This window comes from Schistosoma haematobium, chromosome 2 (genome assembly GCF_000699445.3).
Source record: "Schistosoma haematobium chromosome 2, whole genome shotgun sequence".
NCBI classification, from domain to species: domain Eukaryota; kingdom Metazoa; phylum Platyhelminthes; class Trematoda; order Strigeidida; family Schistosomatidae; genus Schistosoma; species Schistosoma haematobium.
In genome coordinates, this window is record NC_067197.1 from 6,000,217 (window position 1) to 6,020,681 (window position 20,465).

Sequence of the window (20,465 nt, forward strand, 5' to 3'; positions counted from 1 at the left end):
TACCGCAACATGTATATACAAACCCACAAGTAAATACCAGACTGACCAGAATTATTGCAATCAAGCGGCTAAACTACTACTCATTAGACACCAGCACATGTCTAAAACCGTACCAAAGCAACAGAGAGTGAGAGGAAAGAAGTTATTAGGTTTAAAAAATCTCATGGCAAATGCGTTGGATATTGATGTGATGCGCTATCGGTATCCCGCGCTATCCGGAACTAACCCCCATTTAGATTGTTACGCAGGTTAGTGATGCTTATGGAGTAAATTAAAGTTAGCACTCTTTCAGCTTCCTAAATTTTAAATCCCCAAAGCAACTAAACAACTTCCCATCCCCATCAAAGACTCCAAACATATCTACTGCTTAACATCGTTAGTACCCATCCTCCCGATTTCGGGGAAGCCGCCATAGTAAACTTTCGGGAAACTTTAGTAAATGGCACAAAAACCCCAAAATTCCTCCAGAACTGGTAAAATTCCCCTCTATAATCCCTTGTCGTATCGTAGGACGCGAGGTGACCTTGTACTGACATTTCAGTTTCAGTTTGGGAAGGACAGGAGGCTTGATGGCCTGTGTTAGACCTGGCAATAGTGTTCCCTCAGTTTATCCAACTTTCTTTTGAAAGAATCGTCGGATGGAGCCTCAACCACGTGCTGAGGTAATGAGTTCCACTCGACGATTCGATGGGAAAGTCGATAGTCAGCTGACAAGTAATTTCTTCATGGCTTGTGAACTTTTTTGGAATGCCCTAGTAAATTCCCTGTTTTGCAAGACAAAAATGAGGGCATACCATGTGCAAATTTATCACTAACGCGCGTTATTTAAAAAGGACAGTGGTATTTTTCCTCGCTGAGTAAATTTCTTTGTTTTGATCGTTTTTACGTATCAAGACTACTGTTTTCACTTTAATTGAATTCATTTCAGTTAAAGTATTCGACTAAAGTACCGTTTTTACCGTTCTCGCAATTAGTTTTGTCGTTAGTACTCTTGAGTACCTCATTTTCAATTGTATCTGTTAGTACTTTTGGTCCTAACAATCTACAGTTCTTCACTTTTTGGTCATTGATTATTTTTTTGTTTCTGAGTATCATCGCATCTCGTTCCTTTTTGAAAAGGACTCCTTTTAAGTGACCAGACGTCCGGGTTGTCGTTATCCCGTTGAAAGCGGCATGCAGTGCGACGAGTGCAAAAGCTGGTACCACGAAGTTTGCACGAACTTAACGCCTGCGGCTTTCAAACGGTTCAGTAAGAAGGGTTGCGTATGGCTTTGTCTACAGTGCTGTTCGGATGCGAACAGCCTGTTAACCGAGGCCACCTCACTTTTTGATGCTGCAAGAAGTGTTTTAACAAGCGTAGTCGGAACACGTCAAACAGCATTCGATCTATCGACACACAAATCCACATGAGGCAAACTAAGGTTAGTTCGATAGTAGAAGATTCACTCCGGTCAAAGAAGGAAAAGCAGTCTCCAAAGGGGCCTGCCTTAAACAAAAGCTCAAGGAAAGTAGGTTCTTCTGGTCCCCGTCTCCCAGATGGGATCCCACAGGAAACGCCTAGAAGCCGCAATCGCAAGGCTCGATCGGTTTCAGGCGGTAAACATAACCTGACCTCTCAGGTCGTCGACAACCCTCCAGAATCCAACACTAGGTTTGACGCAACTGTTGTTGCTTCTCCCAGCACCGTTGACGAGTGGGTACAGGTTGTAAATGTAGTGTCAGTTACTATGTTAAGCCCATATACTGTATTCTAACTTTCGGACACCCATTCTATTCATTCTACTTGAGCCATACTTTGACCTTGTTATTTATTCGCTTATCAGTCTTCACTGTTTTTATATGAGCGTATATGTGTGTGCACATCATATCCCATGACTCATTGCATGTCTGTAGCTTATTTTTGTCTGACTATAAATATTGAGTAACGCTTGACTAAAATGGAGTTGGCTTCCCAGCCATCTTCCCTGCGTGCCATTTTGCTTTGCTCTGTTTCATTCGCTTCATATACAAAATATATGTATTCACAAATCAATTCTCGTTATTCGACTTATTTAGTTCCGTTATTGACTAACGCGATTTAAGTCGATGATTATATGCGAGGATAGGTGACATATATATTTCAACAACAATCATCATTACGATCTACATGGAGTCAGATCCACGGGCCACTAAATAAGGAAGAAAAAAAGTAGCGATATGAAAGGTAATCCTACCCCCGCGAAAGTAGTCGTAAAATCGAAAGCTGACCATAGCGACAGATCAGCTATTTTTCATAGAATCAAGGAGAGCGAGAGCTCTGAACCCAAAGCTCGTTTTGAGCATGACATTGTGCTGATTAGGCAGCTGCTTAATCAACTCATGCCTCAAAATATCACCGGGGTCACCTTGCTAAAGGTGTACAGACTAGGAGTCTAGCGGACTTGAAACCAAATCATTCCAAACTGCTTAAAGTAGTATTCAACTCTTCGAGCGAGCGTGACCTAATTTTACAGAATGGACACAAATTAAAGGGTTCAGGAGTCTTTATACAAAAGGACTTACCGTTGGCAGACCGTGTAAAAAGACGGGAAGCCGAAAAAGAACTACAACTTAGGTTAGACGCTGGCGAAAAGGACCTAAAAATTGTAAATTTTCGGGTTGTAAGGCTTCGACAGAGAATGATGCCGAAGCCACTCTGGGTGAAGCACGAAGCCACTTAAATAGGCTTCGGATCTGCTACACTAATGCCCGAAGCTTACTTAATAAGCAATCGGAACTAGGTGTACAGATTGACTCTACAAAGCCAGACATAATCGCAGTTACAGAAACCTGGCTGACACAGGCTATAGATAGTATGGAACTTGATTTCGAGGGTTTTACGTTAGTAAGGGCCGACAGAATACAAAAGCGTAAAGGAGGGGAGTAGCTCTATTCATTAGGAATGCTATCCCATTTGCCATTATCGACAGTGTATCCCATGAGAGTGGGACATGTGAATTAGTTAGTCTCCGCTTGAAATGCAAGGGACAAGAGCTGCTGATTGGCTTGGTCTATCGCAGTCCAAGCTGTGAGGTAAATGAAGTCCTGCTAAGCAGTCTCAATACTTGGTCACAAAGTGGTCGATGTTTAACCCTAGGGGACTTTAATGCACCTATGGTAGACTGTGAAAATCTGCGAACTAAATCGTCGGATAATTCTTTCGAGCAGGAACTAGTTGATGCGGTTATCACATGTGCCCTAGTGCAACATGTGAAAGAAGCGACTAGGTACGACCCGGACACTGAATCATCCTTACTAGATCTGATACTCACTCACGATGTGGATGACGTTGCGAACCTTCATTATATGCCACCCCTAGGTAAAAGTGATCACGCACTTTTAATTTTCGACTTCATATAACTGTCAGTCACGAGCACGCGTCAGTCCAGTCCAGACCCAACGTCTGGAAAGCAAATATACCAGACATCATGCACTCAGCATCGTTAGTAGATTGGACAATAGACCCAGAGTCCTCAATTGAAACGGCCTGGGATGCATTTCGAAATTCGTACTTAAAAGTTACCACACCCCACATCCCTTGGACTATACCAAGGGAGCCGAGAAACTCCCCACCATGGTTCAGTAGGGAGGTCTGCATCCTTCTCCGTAAGAGAAGAAAAATGTGGGATATATTTAGGTTATTGGGGACTGATGAAACTAAATCCCAGTATAGAAAAGTCCGGAATACCTGTGCCTCGACCCTCTGTAAGTCTAGAAAGTTGTACGAAGAAAAGATTGTTAAGGAATCCATAGAATGTCCTAAATGCTTGTATTCTTATATAAACCAAAGGACAAAGAGAAGAGGAAATATTCCTGCTCTATGGGGAGGCAGTACTGCCGCGTCACTAGTGGAGGACGACTTTGGTAAGGCTCAAGTCTTCTCAAACTACTTCAGCAATCTATACACCATAGAAGCACCCTTCCCATCAGCGCATACAGATCCCCCACACATACACTGGATAGCGTGACCATTAAAGAACTCGATGTCTTTGGTCTACTAAATAAGCTTGACATAGGTAAATCCACGGGGCCCGATGAATTACATTCCAGGCTACTGAAGGAATTATCTAACTTCGTTGCAAGCCCTTTAAGTACATGCTTAACCTATCCGTAACGCAAGGTCGTTTACCTAAAGACTGGAAAAACGCCATAGTAAGTCCTGTCTTCAAGACAGGTACGAAACACAAACCTGAGAATTACCGCCCCGTTAGCCTAACTAGTGTGGTTGTTAAAATCTTAGAAAAGATTATTCAGTCAGTCAGTAACAACATAGAACTTCGTAAGTACGTACATCAGTTCGAGTTGCCACACCACATTAGCACAGAGATGCAGTTGTCGATTCAAATCCCGTAGTGGTAGAGGTAATAAGAGTATAAGCAGTAATCAGGAAGATTAGGGTTTGGAGATGTTATTTAAAGAGTATAATCCAGTGAAATAAATTTGGAAAGAAGAAAAAAGGGACATGAAGAATTCAGAAGATTAGAATTTGGGAGAACACAGAGAGTGGATGCACCTGCGCCATTGCAAACAATTTTGAGCCATGTCACTCAGGGTCTCCAACCATCGGTTGCTATCATCTCGTGGTCTCCAACCATCTACAGCTACCAACATGACTCAGTCCACTTGTCAGTGACTTCATGGACTTGGGCCATGTTTTGGTTTGGCCGCCCCTAGCTTTCTTCCAACCTACTCCTATACCACTGAACATAGCACGTCGAGGTAGTCGGTCGTTGGGCATACGTAACACGTGTCCCAGCCATCTCAACTGATGAAGTTTCACTACGCCATCAATTAATTTGCCATCCTTACCTAGTACCCGTTTCCTAACAACTGTGTTACTTACGAAAAGATTATTCGGAAGGAGCTGTTTAAGTATCTCGACAAAAACCGGATCCTTTCGGAGAAGCAGCACGGTTTCAGAGTAGGTTACTCTTGTCTCACTAAATTATTAGTGGCTCGTGAAAGCTGGTGCGCTCTTAAGGACCAAAAGTTACCTGTAGACGTAGCCTTCATTGATTTCAGCAAAGCTTTTGACGAGGTTCCGCACAACCAGCTGTTACATAAGTTAAGAAATGTCGGGATTGGAGGCATTCTATTTATGTGGATAAAAGACTTCATAGTTGGGCGTTAACAAAGAGTTCGGGTGAACTCAAAGTTATCTAGCTGGGGAACCGTGCTTAGCGGAGTGCCCCAGGGTACAGTTTTGGAGCCAGTGCTATTCCTCTTGTGTGTAAATGACTTTCCTCGTCTCCTATCATCATCAGTCTTGCTGCATGCTGACGATGTCAAGATATGGAAAATGATACGATGTAAGAGTGATAGCTTAGAACTTCAAAATGACCTGAAGAAGTTATCTGAATGGTCTCAAACATGGCAGTTGCCGATAAATACTTCCAAGTGTTGTGATGCATATCGGTCATCAAGGCACAGATACATACACGATGAATAACACTGAGCTACCTGTCGTCCAGACATATAATGAATTAGGAGTTATCGTTAGCCAAGACTTGAAGACTAATGCACGCTGCCGTGCAATAGCCGCCAAAGGTTTTAGAACGTTATGGTCAATACGTAGGGCTTTTAGTCATGTCGACGTTAAGACGTTTTTGACTTTGTATACAGTGTTCGTACGTCCTAAACTTGAGTACTGCATACAAGCGGCCAGCCCCTGCTTACAAAAAGACAGTGAGCTTCTGGAAAAGGTTCAGAGGAGTGCAACTAAGCTGATTCCCGGAATAGCGAAGCTTCCGTATGAAGCTCAACTGGTCAAGCTTAACCTTTTTCCGTTGTCATATCGCAGAACTAGAGGCGACTTGATTACAGTTTCAGTTTGGGGGGGACAGGAGGCCTGATGGCCCGTATGCGCTGATGGGAAGGGTGCTTCTATGGTGTATAGATTGCTGAAGTAGTTTGAGAAGACTTGAGCCTTACCAAAGTCGTCCTCCACTAGTGACGCGGCAGTACTGCCTCCCCATAGAGCAGGAATATTTCCTCTTCTCTTTGTCCTTTGGTTTATATAAGAATACAAGCATTTAGGACATTCTATGGATTCCTTAACAATCTTTTCTTCGTACAACTTTCTAGACTTACAGAGGGTCGAGGCACAGGTATTCCGGACTTTTCTATACTGGGATTTAGTTTCATCAGTCCCCAATAACCTAAATATATCCCACATTTTTCTTCTCTTACGGAGAAGGATGCAGACCTCCCTACTGAACCATGGTGGGAGTTTCTCGGCTCCCTTGGTATAGTCCAAGGGATGTGGGGTGTGGTAACTTTTAAGTACGAATTTCGAAATGCATCCCAGGCCGTTTCAATTGAGGACTCTGGGTCTATTGTCCAATCTACTAACGATGCTGAGTGCATGATGTCTGGTATATTTGCTTTCCAGACGTTGGGTCTGGACTGGACTGACGCGTGCTCGTGACTGACAGTTATATGAAGTCGAAAATTAAAAGTGCGTGATCACTTTTACCTAGGGGTGGCATATAATGAAGGTTCGCAACGTCATCCACATCGTGAGTGAGTATCAGATCTAGTAAGGATGATTCAGTGTCCGGGTCGTACCTAGTCGCTTCTTTCACATGTTGCACTAGGGCACATGTGATAACCGCATCAACTAGTTCCTGCTCGAAAGAATTATCCGACGATTTAGTTCGCAGATTTTCACAGTCTACCATAGGTGCATTAAAGTCCCCTAGGGTTAAACATCGACCACTTTGTGACCAAGTATTGAGACTGCTTAGCAGGACTTCATTTACCTCACAGCTTGGACTGCGATAGACCAAGCCAATCAGCAGCTCTTGTCCCTTGCATTTCAAGCGGAGACTAACTAATTCACATGTCCCACTCTCATGGGATACACTGTCGATAATGGCAAATGGGATAGCATTCCTAATGAATAGAGCTACTCCCCTCCTTTACGCTTTTGTATTCTGTCGGCCCTTACTAACGTAAAACCCTCGAAATCAAGTTCCATACTATCTATAGCCTGTGTCAGCCAGGTTTCTGTAACTGCGATTATGTCTGGCTTTGTAGAGTCAATCTGTACACCTAGTTCCGATTGCTTATTAAGTAAGCTTCGGGCATTAGTGTAGCAGATCCGAAGCCTATTTAAGTGGCTTCGTGCTTCACCCAGAGTGGCTTCGGCATCATTCTCTGTCGAAGCCTTACAACCCGAAAATTTACAATTTTTAGGTCCTTTTCGCCAGCGTCTAACCTAAGTTGTAGTTCTTTTTCGGCTTCCCGTCTTTTTACACGGTCTGCCAACGGTAAGTCCTTTTGTATAAAGACTCCTGAACCCTTTAATTTGTGTCCATTCTGTAAAATTAGGTCACGCTCGCTCGAAGAGTTGAATACTACTTTAAGCAGTTTGGAATGATTTGGTTTCAAGTCCGCTAGACTCCCTAGTCTGTACACCTTTAGCAAGGTGACCCCGGTGATATTTTGAGGCATGAGTTGATTAAGCAGCTGCCTAATCAGCACAATGTCATGCTCAAAACGAGCTTTGGGTTCAGAGCTCTCGCTCTCCTTGATTCTATGAAAAATAGCTGATCTGTCGCTATGGTCAGCTTTCGATTTTACGACTACTTTCGCGGGGGTAGGATTACCTTTCATATCGCTACTTTTTTTCTTCCTTATTTAGTGGCCCGTGGATCTGACTCCATGTAGATCGTAATGATGATTGTTGTTGAAATATATATGTCACCTATCCTCGCATATAATCATCGACTTAAATCGCGTTAGTCAATAACGGAACTAAATAAGTCGAATAACGAGAATTGATTTGTGAATACATATATTTTGTATATGAAGCGAATGAAACAGAGCAAAGCAAAATGGCACGCAGGGAAGATGGCTGGGAAGCCAACTCCATTTTAGTCAAGCGTTACTCAATATTTATAGTCAGACAAAAATAAGCTACAGACATGCAATGAGTCATGGGATATGATGTGCACACACATATACGCTCATATAAAAACAGTGAAGACTGATAAGCGAATAAATAACAAGGTCAAAGTATGGCTCAAGTAGAATGAATAGAATGGGTGTCCGAAAGTTAGAATACAGTATATGGGCTTAACATAGTAACTGACACTACATTTACAACCTGTACCCACTCGTCAACGGTGCTGGGAGAAGCAACAACAGTTGCGTCAAACCTAGTGTTGGATTCTGGAGGGTTGTCGACGACCTGAGAGGTCAGGTTATGTTTACCGCCTGAAACCGATCGAGCCTTGCGATTGCGGCTTCTAGGCGTTTCCTGTGGGATCCCATCTGGGAGACGGGGACCAGAAGAACCTACTTTCCTTGAGCTTTTGTTTAAGGCAGGCCCCTTTGGAGACTGCTTTTCCTTCTTTGACCGGAGTGAATCTTCTACTATCGAACTAACCTTAGTTTGCCTCATGTGGATTTGTGTGTCGATAGATCGAATGCTGTTTGACGTGTTCCGACTACGCTTGTTAAAACACTTCTTGCAGCATCAAAAAGTGAGGTGGCCTCGGTTAACAGGCTGTTCGCATCCGAACAGCACTGTAGACAAAGCCATACGCAACCCTTCTTACTGAACCGTTTGAAAGCCGCAGGCGTTAAGTTCGTGCAAACTTCGTGGTACCAGCTTTTGCACTCGTCGCACTGCATGCCGCTTTCAACGGGATAACGACAACCCGGACGTCTGGTCACTTAAAAGGAGTCCTTTTCAAAAAGGAACGAGATGCGATGATACTCAGAAACAAAAAAATAATCAATGACCAAAAAGTGAAGAACTGTAGATTGTTAGGACCAAAAGTACTAACAGATACAATTGAAAATGAGGTACTCAAGAGTACTAACGACAAAACTAATTGCGAGAACGGTAAAAACGGTACTCTAGTCGAATACTTTAACTGAAATGAATTCAATTAAAGTGAAAACAGTAGTCTTGATACGTAAAAACGATCAAAACAAAGAAATTTACTCAGCGAGGAAAAATACCACTCTCCTTTTTAATTAGCGCGCTCCAAAGTATCTTTAATTCATATTTGGGTGTTAATATGGCTTATATTTTTGCTCCTTCCAGCACTAATGATATCCGAGGTCTTAGCAAGAGTGTTCATAAACGGCGATCCAATAAACCTAAAGTGGGGTCCGGTTTTTCTCATCGATTAATCAATGATTAGAACGCCTCACCCGAACAAGTGGTATCAGCCCCATCAGTGAATATTTTCATGGAGAAGCTGGACCTTCACTAGAAGGCAGTCTGTCAGGGTTCACACAAGTTCACCAACCTGCTATCGTTACTGGAGACTGAACCTTGGTCAAGGCCATTTGACTTCGGGAGTCTCCCCAAAATTCTCCAAACTTCGTAGCCCGGGTGAATCTAAGATTCATACGTAGTTATTTGTTTCCTGTGGTCATATTTGACTGACGTGGCCACAACTCCTAACTTCAGGCTCACTACAAAAAGTTACCTTTTCTGCAGGATTATGCAGGGGATCACGACCCTTGTTTATCTAGAGGGTAACAGCTATATGTTGGTTTTTAGTCTGCCTCTCCATTTAAGTCATGAAAAATACTAAAAAAAATCAGCACATGGAGGTTACGAGAGAGACAATCAAGCAATTCAGAGTTATGAGTCGTAAATGTGGGCTAAGTGTAAACACTATCGTACATTTAGGGAATAAATAGACAATACTCTATAAATTCAGTAGTATTTTGAATACAGGGCGACAATAAAGGAAGAATCCTTTTTTCTCACGACAGGCGACAAAGATCTCTTGACGCGTTTCCCCTTATTTTCTTAAGGGTGAGAGTATAATTTATGGACGAACCAATCGCATATAAGATAACAAGTCCCGGATTTTGGCGCGAAATTCACTCATCCATTTGGATAAATAGAGTTTTGGCATTATAGCTGATGTCAGTTCGTGATGAAGAGCTTGAATCTGATTTCTAAACCCTAACCATTAACTCTGTAAATCATAATTCGAATTCCTCACACAGGTCTATAACCCTCATTTAGTCCTGGTTATTAGGTGAACACTCAAGGTCAGTCTGACGTCGCTCAAAGGTCCATAAATTATAGTCTCACCTTTTTAAGTAATGTTTATATTTTGGTTTTCTTGAGGCTGCTTCACTATATAAACGCAAAGTTTTTTATATTATTTGGTACGCTATTTCAGTATTCGCCATCATGTTTAAACCTAGACACAAAACTTGTTCAAAGCCGTATAGGTTTGACATGTTTATAGTGATCCCGATTACTAAGTGAGTATCCAAATAACGCACATGCACACTATGCGGTAAATTTTATGGAATCCAGTGTTTAACTCAAGAAACCATACCTAGATCTACTTAAGTCAATTGACGATTGTGAATCTTGGCTTCGGCGAACATTTTCTTCAATAGTAGATACGGATTTTATGCAACACCAAAAATGATAATCTTCTTTACCCTTTTCCACCTGAAGAATTTTCCAGTATATCTGTCTATAGGTCTCACTATTCTGCAGTTGATAAGTCCTCTAAAATTTAGGTTCCACCACTAGCAAACTAATGTACACACATCACAATTAGTATTGTTATAAATTATGCCAGCAGGAAATCGGGTGTCCGCTCTTTTCTAAACTAAACTGGTAACCTTTATCGCACTGAGTCAATCTGAATACGATCCAAAATGAGACTAACTATTCGCAAACCTTAATACAAACTTATATAAAACTGGCACAAAGCAGCAATTCAGCTTATATGCCAACTAATTTCAAAACGATGTTTTCTTGGTTTGACCGAAAATAAATCGATTTGTTAGTGGCGAATGTAATTACAACTCTTCTTACCAAATTTCCGTCAAACTTGTAACTCAAATACAGTATCAGAAAGTTTTGTTTATTAGGCTAAAACATTACCACTGACTGGTTGACATAACTAAAGTCGAACCTTTTTAACCGTTTGTTCACGACGCGCGTTGAAAGATTCAGACGTTTACTTTTCATTTCTAAAGATATTAAGACAAGTTTCTATGTAATTGCTTGCAGGTTGATACAAGGAACGGAACAATAAGTTTTCATTTTCAAATTCCAGTTGCTTAAGCAATTTGATTTGACTCGTGTCTCAGTGCTCCTTCTGTTCTATAAAATTTGATCTTGGCTGTTGCCCAACAAATGTCAGATTATGATGATGTTTTATGTAGTTCTCTAAAACTCAAATCTGGGCAAGGAATAAAAAAGTAAGTAGCCTTACCACAATATTTTTTTAGAAAAAAGAAAAAGCATAGCAAAAAGTTAGCACCAAACGATCTCGAAGTGGCTGTCAATACATCTGAAGTGAATTCAAACGATGAAACTGTCAAGGAAGCGAAGAATTCAAAGCCTATATATGCAAATCTAACTAAGTCTCAAGTAGAGTGGGAGAAACGTAGAGACAAACGTATATTGGAATCTGTGCTGTCGAAGGCAGATAAATCGCATAAACAAAGGATAATTGAATTTAACAACTACCTGAGCACTCTCACTGAACACTTCGATATACAGAAAGTTTCTTGGACTAAATAATTTTCGAGTTCCACGCGTTATAAGATATTCTGTATAATTTCATATATTTATCCACATGTATTTTGTCTCAGACTCTCAAAATGTAATTTCATCGCTTCTTGTAAACATTTGCGAATTGTGTTTAACTGTAATAATATATAACTTATTGCCTCAATTTCAATCATCGGGTTCGAGCATGGGTGTCACACATTAATAACAGGTAAGGGATGATGATTTACCTTATTTATTACATTCATGTTCATGTACTCTGTCACACAAACTGTAGCTCAAAGCTCCGAGTACATAAATCCATACATGGTTAATAAACTAAATCATCAATCGGCTTTGGGCCACGTCGTTTCTATTGGGGCTAGTGATACTATCCCGTAACACAAATCGAACTAGGCTGATAAGTATATAAAAACGCTCACTGACTAAAAATTGAGTAACCACTATTCAACCACTTCACCGTTGCACTATAAAGGTTAATGTAGTTGTAAAATTTCAACCATGTTATTTATGTTCACTCCACTCAGGTACAGTATAATACGTACCAAACGAATAAATCGAGAAGAGTCTAGCGGCCAAAACAACACTAGGTCACTACTTTTGGTTTGCATCATGCAGAGAGATTTAGACTAATAAAAGAAACTGGAATTCATAAGTCCAGTTGAAGTGAGACTATCTCGGAAAAAGACGACGCCCTCATCTGCTCTCAGCCCAGACTTTTAGAACGATGGGCTGAATATTTTAAGGAGCAGTTCAGCTGGTCTTCAGCTACTCTACAACTACCCTCCATTCACAGACAGTGTGAATGGAACATTGAAGTAGGTCCCCCAACTCTAGCTAAAGTTCAAAAGGCCATAGTTAATTTGTTGCGAGGAAGGGCAGCTGGTCCAGATGGATTGGCTCCAGAGGTCTTTAAGGATGGTGGTCCAATTTTAGCGACTAGGTTGACTAATATTTTAGCTAAAATCTGGGAGTTAGACGTTATCCCATCTAACTGGTCACAATCACTTATCGTCCCAATATATAAGAGAGGGTCATAATTATCCTGTGAAAATAGAGGGCTTAGTTTGACTAACAGCACTTAAAATACTAGCGTCAACAATTATCAGTCGCCTAAGATTAGTAAACTACGAGCACGAAAAAATCAGGCTGGCTTCAGACCTGGTCGTGGCTGCATCGACCATATATTCACCATTCGTCAGGTTCTAGAACACAGGCATACTTATCGGCGTCCGACAATGGTGGTCTTTCTTGGCTTAAAAGCAGCATCTGACTCTGTAGACCGAGGGGTTCTGTGGAAGTGTCTGTCATTGAAAGGCGTACCTCAGAAGTACATAAACCTTGTGAAGGCTCTTTACTCGGACACTACCAGTCGGGTCAGAGATTATGGCGAACTGTCATCTGCTTTTGCAAACTCAAGTGGTTTCCGACAAGACTGTCCGATATCTCCATTTTTGTTCAACTTTATCATAGACCTACTGCTGAAAATAACGTCGTCGACTAAATTTTCAAGAATCGATCTTCCGGGAGGTTCATTTGTCGACCTGGAATACGCAGATGATATAGTCCTGTTTGGTGAACACGTTGATAAAATGCAGTCTTGGTAGCGCTGAGCAACAATACCAATATGTTTGTAATGCGCTTCTCTCCCTGTAAATGCAAGTTGTTGCTTCAGGATTGGTCTGCGTCAACACCTGAATTAAGGATAGGGAGTGAAGTAGTCGACAACGTAACTAATCTTGGAAGTCTTATCAGCTCTAATGAGTTGGTGTCTGCCGAAATCTCTGCATGTATTAAGAAAGCTCGTTCGGCTTTCTCCAACTTACGTCACCTGTGGCGAAAACGAGATATCCGTCTATCAATAGAAGGACGAGTATACTGCGCGGCAGTTCGTTCTGTCTTACTTTACGGCTGCGAAACGTGGCCATTAAGAGTTGAAGATGCCCGTAAATCAGTTGATGAGGTTGTTAATCTTCATCGACTGAGATGGTTGGGCCACGTGTTTCGTATGCCTGAACACCGATTACCACGACGTGCAATGCTAACCGGTGTAGGGGATGGTTGGAAGAAAGTTAGGGTTGGCCAAACCAAAACGTGGCATCAATGCTTGAAGTCACTAACTTCTAGTCTGAGCCATGTTGGTAGATGCAGACTACTTGGTTGGGGTCCGCGTGACTATCGTAACCAATGGTTGGAGACTCTTGGTGACATGGCTCAGAATCGATCACAATGGCGTAGGTGTATACACTCTGTCTTCCCTTAAACTATGAGATTAAAATCGCTTCATATCTTTTTTCCTGTACTCTTTCGTTATATGCAATCTTTCTTTTATACATTACCACCACTGACTTAACTACCTCTATGAATCCGGTGTTCAGCTTGCTGTGCTAATGCGGCATGGCAATTTGGACCGATGCATATTAGTGCCTGGTCCTACGTTGTAGCTGAGATTTAGATGTCTTAATTGACGTTCCTGTGATATTAACTTATTTCGTGACATTACTGACTTCAACAGAATAACTGTAAAATGATACATTGTTTTAACCAGTGAATTAGCGTTCATTAGATCTATCGGGAAATCAGGATTATATCAAGAAGCGATGGTAAATTCCCTACGAGCATATCTCTTAATTTTTAGTTAGTAGTCACTGACTGTCAGTTGAACGGTCAAAATACTCTTAAAACCTTGCATGTTTGAGATTTAGATGGTGGTTGGAGGTAGTCAACAGGAAACCCTGGACCCGGGTTTCGTGCTACTTGGCACTCGTCAGCAAGGTGTACCTGTAATCTTGAGGGAACTGATGCTCCCTGGCGGATTCGATCTCGTGTCACCCAGCTTCACAGTCAGAGACGTTACCACTGAGCTATCCGAGCCGTGACTAACCTCCTGTAGGACTGAGATGTAATCACAATTGATTGATCACTGGGTGGTGATCAATGTCATGCTTGTCTAGTCCTTATTAGTGCAGATCGAATGCTATCGATCATGTTGCAATGTGGCCAACAGTCTAGGTGACTCGACACTGCACTTGAAAATGAGTTACAAATACACAAACTTAGAATGCTGGTTAATTGCTTAGACTACCTCTACTAAGGTTTCAAGAGCTCACGAGCTTAGCTGATTTATCTGCTGGTGCTACTATCACTAAAATCACACCAATCATTCGTATACATCTGCAAATGAAAAAACAAGAGCCATTTCTATAGCTCGCGACTACATCGAAGTACTACCATGACTTCCATTCTTTATTCAATAAAACGTAGAATCTAACCCAAAGATGAACAGATTCAAGCTGTAGCAGTCTACAGAATCAAAGTGAAAATTAGGTCGGCACCTATACATAGTATCCAACATTTTTTGCATGTTTCTCAGTTTCCACAAACTTATGCATCTACAGAATTGAATAGTCGCACATGCTTCTCATTTATAATACACACTACTAAATACAAATAAGTGATGATTTTCGAAGGTAACTTGCATCATGAACTAGTCCCAGTTGGATGAAAATCACGACTGAAATATACAAGAATTCTCCACCAGTTGACCTTATATAATATGTTAGCAACGGTCTCCTAAAATGAAGCCAGTAAGGAAAATAATTTAAGCACATAATTAAAAAATTGACCACGTGGAAACGAATACATCTGCACAGGATTGCAACGATTATCAACCATGTACCAATGATTAAAAATCAATCTTTAACAGTCAAAGCAAAATACATTAAATGTTATATTTACACTCCCAAACATTTACATCTATTAGTTTGTCGGAAATTCAGAGATATCCATTGCATTGTCTGAAAAATACGAATTAGAACGCATTTAAAAACTCAAAACTCATGTCTTACAACATTGTAAATACAATTGGGAAGTCTATAAGAGTCATGATAAATTAGCTGCTTTTCGCAAGGCACACTGGAGTCGGCGCAGTTTTCTTAGGCAGATGAGAAGTGTCGTTAACAATGACTTAGTAGCTGGCTATAGGTTTATACCTAGTCTCTAATAGAAACATTATTTGCGTCGCACGGAATGGCAATTTTGAGGTTAGGCGTGATATTTGGAAGAGGGGGAAAATCCGTTGGTGAAACATCAACTAAGGCTGTTAAGACATGTGTCAATAATGGCTGACCACAACTTACCTTGACGGGCGATGTTTAATGGCATAGTCGTAGGTTGAAAAAAAGCCAGGGGCGGTAAAACTAGAACATGGTACCAGTTCATTAATTGGTGACTTGACTCAAATTCACTGGTTGGTCCGTGCGACAACGGTTATTAATGGATGGAGACTGGGTAACATTGCTCAGAATCGTTCGCAATAGTGCGGGTGCATCCAGTCCTTATCTTCCAATCGATCTTGAATTTGAATATTCTTTCATACAGACTTTTTTACTTTGTTTTTCTTATTAGAATTCCTACAACATTATTTTTATCTCTTGTCGTGCTAATATGGTATAGAAACTTGGGCCAACGCATATTTGTTCACGACTGTGTTGGTTTCTGTCTCAATAAAAAGCTGGATAACTACAAATGAGGTATTTAAACACGCTGGCTCAATATAAAAATGGTATACTTTGGTGACATCGTATTAAGCGTTAGCCATTCTATCATTGTTGAACAATCAGTTGGATGGAACTCGCCAACATACGTTAACTTCCCTGATCAAGAGAAAGCATTTGACAGTGTGGATAGGAGAACCTTATGAAGTCTTATTTGACACTACAGTGTACCTGAGATCGTCAACAACAGACGAGATTCGTACGACGGATCACACTGCAAAGTGGTGCATACAGGGCAGCTAACAGATTGATATGAACAGAGAAACAAGAAGCCTTGACAAACTGTGGAATCTATTTTTTGGACGTTATATCATTTAATTCAAAACTTGTAAAACAGTAATATTTATTTTTGTTTCTACTCTATTCTACAGATCATAAGCTTTCGTTTGATGCGTAATTCACTGCCATAGCCCTTTCTGTTCCAAAACTATTGTAATTTAAACGTAATATTTTGTATTCTATTTTCCACGCTAATCTCCAGTTTTGGACATAATTATATTTTCCTAATTATTGTACGTTGTGCTCCGGTTGGTCATCTATTTATTCATGTACCTTTTTACACTGATCTGAAATCGGGAACCAGATCGGAATTGGTTATAAGTCGAGTAGTGTCCCAGTTGAATTGTCTTCTCTCACTCGTCAGCCAATCAGGTGATAGAATAGTTTTCTTCCTTCTACCCTACTTCGAACTCACGCATACTAGCCTCAAGGTTAAGCCAGTCAGCCTATCGCGTTAAAATCTTAATCTAGATTAGACAAGTTACCCTCAGAACCAAAAGTGGGTAGACAGATCAAGGACGTAACACAGATACATCCCAAGTGAGTATCGGAGTCAGAAAAGGCTGTTTACTCTCGCCCTTTCTTTCATATAATGGTTGACTGGATTATCAATACAACCATGTCTCATGGGAAGCACGAAATACAATGGAACGCTTAGATAGAGCTAGATGATTTGAACTTCACACATAACGTAACCTTCCGCTCTCATACACAGTAGCAAATGTAAGTGAAGACAGTCAATGTAGCAAAAGTCTCTGAAGCAGTAGGCTTTAACATACACAGGGGAAAAGCAAGATCCTGAAATACAACTCAGAGAACAGCAACCCAATCACACTTGATAGAGAAAATGTAGAAACTTTCACGTACCCTGAACAGCACCATCGATGAACAGGGAGGATTTGATGAAAATGTGAGGTCAAGGATCGGCAAAGCAAGGACGGCATTCCTGTAACTGGAGAACATCTACGACTCAAAACAACTGTCTGTCAACCGACACCAAAGTCTGAATTTTCAATGCAAAGATCAAGACGGTTTCATTGTACGGAGTTTAAACATAAAGGACTACTACAACCATCATCAAAATGGTACAGGTATTTATGAACAATTGTCTATGCAAGACACTTCGTGTCTGTTGGCCCGACACCATCAGCAAAAACATAATATGTCAGATAAGAAACCAGCTTCCAGCTGAAGTAGAATTTAAGGAAAGATGTTGGAAGTGGATAGGAAACAGATTGTGAAAATCATTAGACTACATCATGAGGCAGGCGCTAACCTGGAATCCTGAAAGCAAAAGGAAAAGTAGGAGACCAAGGAACACATTGCTCCCGGAATTGGAAGCAGACATCAAAAGGATGAATGACAGTTGAAAACAACTGGAAGGGTGAGTTGGAGAACCTTAGTCGGTGACCTATGATCCCGCAAGGGGTAATAGGCATAAGTAAATAGGGCAGGGAAAAGAAGAGGATATAAGTAGCTAAATCCACAGTATTTAAGTCAAGTCGCGAATGATTACCACAGCGCATGAACGTATCGATTGGCGGTAGAGACGGGCATTGTATCACTTTTGGAAAAATGATATTTCTAAACTCAAAAAATTGGTCCATACAAAAGCTGCTTTAAAAACAAACGATGGTGGTGAAGCTTAGCGATGCTTATGAAAGAATGTTTCTTATGTTGAGAAATTCAGATTTCTTTGTAGAAAATATTAACTTACCTTTTAAAGATAAATCGAGATTTTCTTCGACAGTATCAGTATACGGAGGCTCCGTGGAGTAAGTGATTTTTCCACTAAAAAGAATGTCACAGCAACAGGTTACTTACATAATCCAATCATTAATTACAGAACGCGCTGCCATGGTGGTGTCTGGAATACCACCCTTTTTCATTCGACCCAAACGGTGTGCTAACTTAACTAGGAACTCTGAAACATTATTGTACTCTTCAATCTTATACTTAGAAACCAGTTGCGCTTGTGAACAACGACGCAATATGGCTTCAACAGCTGGAACAGGATCCGGGAGCATTTCTGGCTGTTAAAAAGTTTGAATAAACAGTTGCAAAATTAGTAGCTGCTGATAAAACGTATTGATAATGTTAACTGAGACGGAACAACTGATGACAAGCTAACATCCTAGATGGTTTCACAAATATGAAGTGGTAAACACTGTCTCTTTACTCCTAAAAATTGATTTCAAAGCGTGTATTTTGGACAACAAAAAGTATATACAGATGTGAAGTTAATCTTGTTAAAAGTATCCCACTGGAATGGAACGCTGTTTATTATACATTATCTAGCGTTGCTATTTAAAACCCAATGGAAAATGTTATATTCACGTCACAGATAGAATCACAATTCGAAATGTGGATAGTAGAGCTAAATTTAAAGTTATTTTGCGATTTCCTTATTATGTTCCTTGCACTTTTGTCAGCGGCTGGTATTGTAAAATGACGCCGTTGTTTATTTTTCGTTTCTAATTATACTCATATTGACTCCAGCCCAAATGGGATGAAAATGTTTATTTACTTGAACACAAATAGTGGTACAATAAGGCACCAAATAGAGTTGGACTGAGAAATGTAATGTATTTAGGCCATACATTTAGAAAAGTCTGGTCACACATACATGTCAAAATATTCTACATAAAAAATAAACGTCAGTTAAATAAAAGGACTATATTCTCGGGCTTTTATCTTTTCTACAATCATTGATACAACTACTACATCGACTGCGATTTATTGTAATTTCATCGCGTCCTGTTGAATCCTATAGTCAACTGGCCTGACCCAAATTTGTACCGGAGTACACATTAGTTATAACTAATTACTATAAGCCGACATTCCAAAAGTGAAGTTTGAGCAAAAAACTTTTATAGTATCACTTACTTTTATACAATTTTTTAACACAAGATCTGAAGCATCAGATGACTTTGAAATCAAGGTACCCGGAGTATCGAGAAGAAATAGGTTCTTGTCAATCCGTACACGCTGAGACTGACTAAACTCATAATCAAATAAATACCAACAACTACCGTGTTAAACCGGGAACATTACCACTGACGCACACCTTTTGCCTTTTAAGTGTATTTATGAGTGCGCTTTTGCCAGTATTCGGAAGGCCGACGACACCAACGGTCAAACTAAGACGAGTGTTAGTGTTAGACAGACTGGAGCTTGGATCACGGGAGTAGTTTGCAAGCAACGACAATAATTCAGAAGTTCCGAACCCTTTACTTGGCCTGAACAAATCAAAACCTTAAATACTTACATTTTTCCATCTTTCAGAAGATATGGTTTTCCACACGAAAGATGGTTACTCTGGCGTTGCGTATTTGCCTTGAATGTTATGACCGTGTGAGTTTTGCGTAGGTAATTTACCCAAGCCTCGAGATTGGATCGCGGAACAAGGTCTAAAACGGTTACCTATGTAACACTTACCAATCTTATTGATGAGCAAAACCAAACGTTTATTCTCCCTAAGGACAGTTTCTTCTATCTCTGGACAGCGCGTACCCATTGGATCACGTGCATCCAATACTTCCAATATAACGTCAGACTGGATTATAACGTCTTTAACATCGTGCTGAACTGTTGAGTGAGAAACATCTTCATGTTTCAGAGACTTATAAGTTTGAGAATACTCTATATTTTTAAGTCTTGCTTCTTCTAGCTAAACCATTCATCAAGAATAATATACGTTACCTTCATTTTTGCTTCGGCAACATCTTTCAGAAAACTTTCTTTGAAGGGTAGAATGTTAGGGACACCAGGATCCTTTCCTGAAATCATTGGGAATTAAAATTATAAAACCTACGATGTCGGTTTAAGTTCTTTTTAGCTTCCTTAAGTAACTTGCGGTGATGCTCTTTTACCTAACCAGTATTTGAACAAACATCTATGAATTTACCTTCTTGATAATTTTGTATCGCTTGTGACAGGTTACGCGCTTACTTTTGTTTTCTACAGGCAGAGTAATATTAATACTCATAATTTACTTAAGCATTTCCTGACCATCTTTTAATATCCAAAGCCTAGAAAGGGAAATAGATAGTCACCACGTGAAAAGACGACGGCAACGTGACCTTGGAGAGATCGTC

At 40.5% G+C, this 20,465-nt stretch overlaps 2 protein-coding genes across 4 annotated transcripts; one reads left to right on the plus strand and one right to left on the minus strand.

Annotated features, from left to right (window-relative positions):
* Positions 1-146: 146 nt before the first annotated feature.
* On the plus strand, positions 147-13,518 carry FAM32A. The gene is made up of 3 exons (XM_051214188.1): positions 147-714; positions 11,030-11,220; positions 11,251-13,518. The coding sequence occupies exons 2-3, from the start codon at positions 11,156-11,158 to the stop codon at positions 11,543-11,545; spliced, it is 360 nt and encodes a 119-aa protein (XP_051067337.1). The 5' UTR covers positions 147-714; positions 11,030-11,155; the 3' UTR covers positions 11,546-13,518.
* A 1,713-nt stretch (positions 13,519-15,231) lies between these two features.
* On the minus strand, positions 15,232-20,465 carry NST1_1 (Stress response protein nst1; the record flags this gene model as incomplete). 3 transcript variants are annotated; one of them, XM_012939605.3, is made up of 11 exons in its annotated part: positions 20,364-20,465; positions 20,276-20,328; positions 20,183-20,240; positions 20,071-20,147; positions 19,807-20,038; positions 19,637-19,778; positions 19,401-19,607; positions 19,255-19,366; positions 18,193-18,401; positions 18,086-18,159; positions 15,293-15,330 (listed from the first exon to the last, which is right to left on the minus strand). In XM_012939605.3, the coding sequence occupies exons 1-11, from the start codon at positions 20,380-20,382 to the stop codon at positions 15,293-15,295; spliced, it is 1,221 nt and encodes a 406-aa protein (XP_012795059.2). In that variant the 5' UTR covers positions 20,383-20,465. The 3 variants fall into 3 exon arrangements, with proteins under 3 accessions (XP_051067339.1, XP_051067338.1, XP_012795059.2); XM_051214190.1 differs by having other exon boundaries at positions 15,232-15,330; positions 19,401-20,038; XM_051214189.1 differs by having other exon boundaries at positions 15,232-15,330; positions 19,637-20,038; positions 20,276-20,465.

Bases quoted from the DNA above. Each gene is read 5' to 3' on its own strand.
- FAM32A (XM_051214188.1), top strand. From the start codon at position 11,156: ATGTCAGATTATGATGATGTTTTATGTAGTTCTCTAAAACTCAAATCT. The intron at 11,221-11,250 runs GTAAGTAGCCTT...ATATTTTTTTAG, and splicing joins TCTGGGCAAGGAATAAAAAA to AAAAAAGAAAAAGCATAGCA.